Source organism: Eimeria tenella, genomic scaffold, assembly GCF_000499545.2.
Source record: "Eimeria tenella Houghton genomic scaffold, Eth_scaff2484, whole genome shotgun sequence".
Lineage (NCBI taxonomy): Eukaryota > Apicomplexa > Conoidasida > Eucoccidiorida > Eimeriidae > Eimeria > Eimeria tenella.
Window position 1 is genome coordinate 762 of NW_013542349.1, and position 239 is coordinate 1000.

Consider the following 239-nt stretch of genomic DNA (forward strand, 5'->3'; position numbering starts at 1 on the left):
CCCCAGCAGCAGCTTCTTCCCGGGGCCCTCGGAGGCCCCCGAGGGGCCCTTCGTGGGGGCCGACGCGGAGGGCTTTTCGGAGGCGAGCGGGCTGCGCGGCGGGGTGTACGTACACCCGGAGGGGGGCCCCCCCGGGGGGCCCCCCAGCCCGGGGGCCCCCCGCGCAGCAGCAGGGGCCCCCGGGGCCCCCGGGGCCCCCGGGGCCCCCGGGGCCCCCCCGGGCGCGGCGGGGGCGCGTT

General features: G+C 85.4%; 1 protein-coding gene across 1 annotated transcript in view; it reads left to right on the forward strand.

Moving 5' to 3' along the window:
- The window catches only part of ETH_00038020 (uncharacterized protein), a gene marked incomplete at both ends in the record, with an annotated part of 2370 nt that overhangs the window by 198 nt on the left and 1933 nt on the right, over nt 1-239 (forward strand). The window contains one exon of the mRNA XM_013375019.1: nt 1-105. Coding sequence (XP_013230473.1) covers nt 1-105 — 105 coding nt within the window. The remainder of the gene's footprint in view (nt 106-239) is intronic.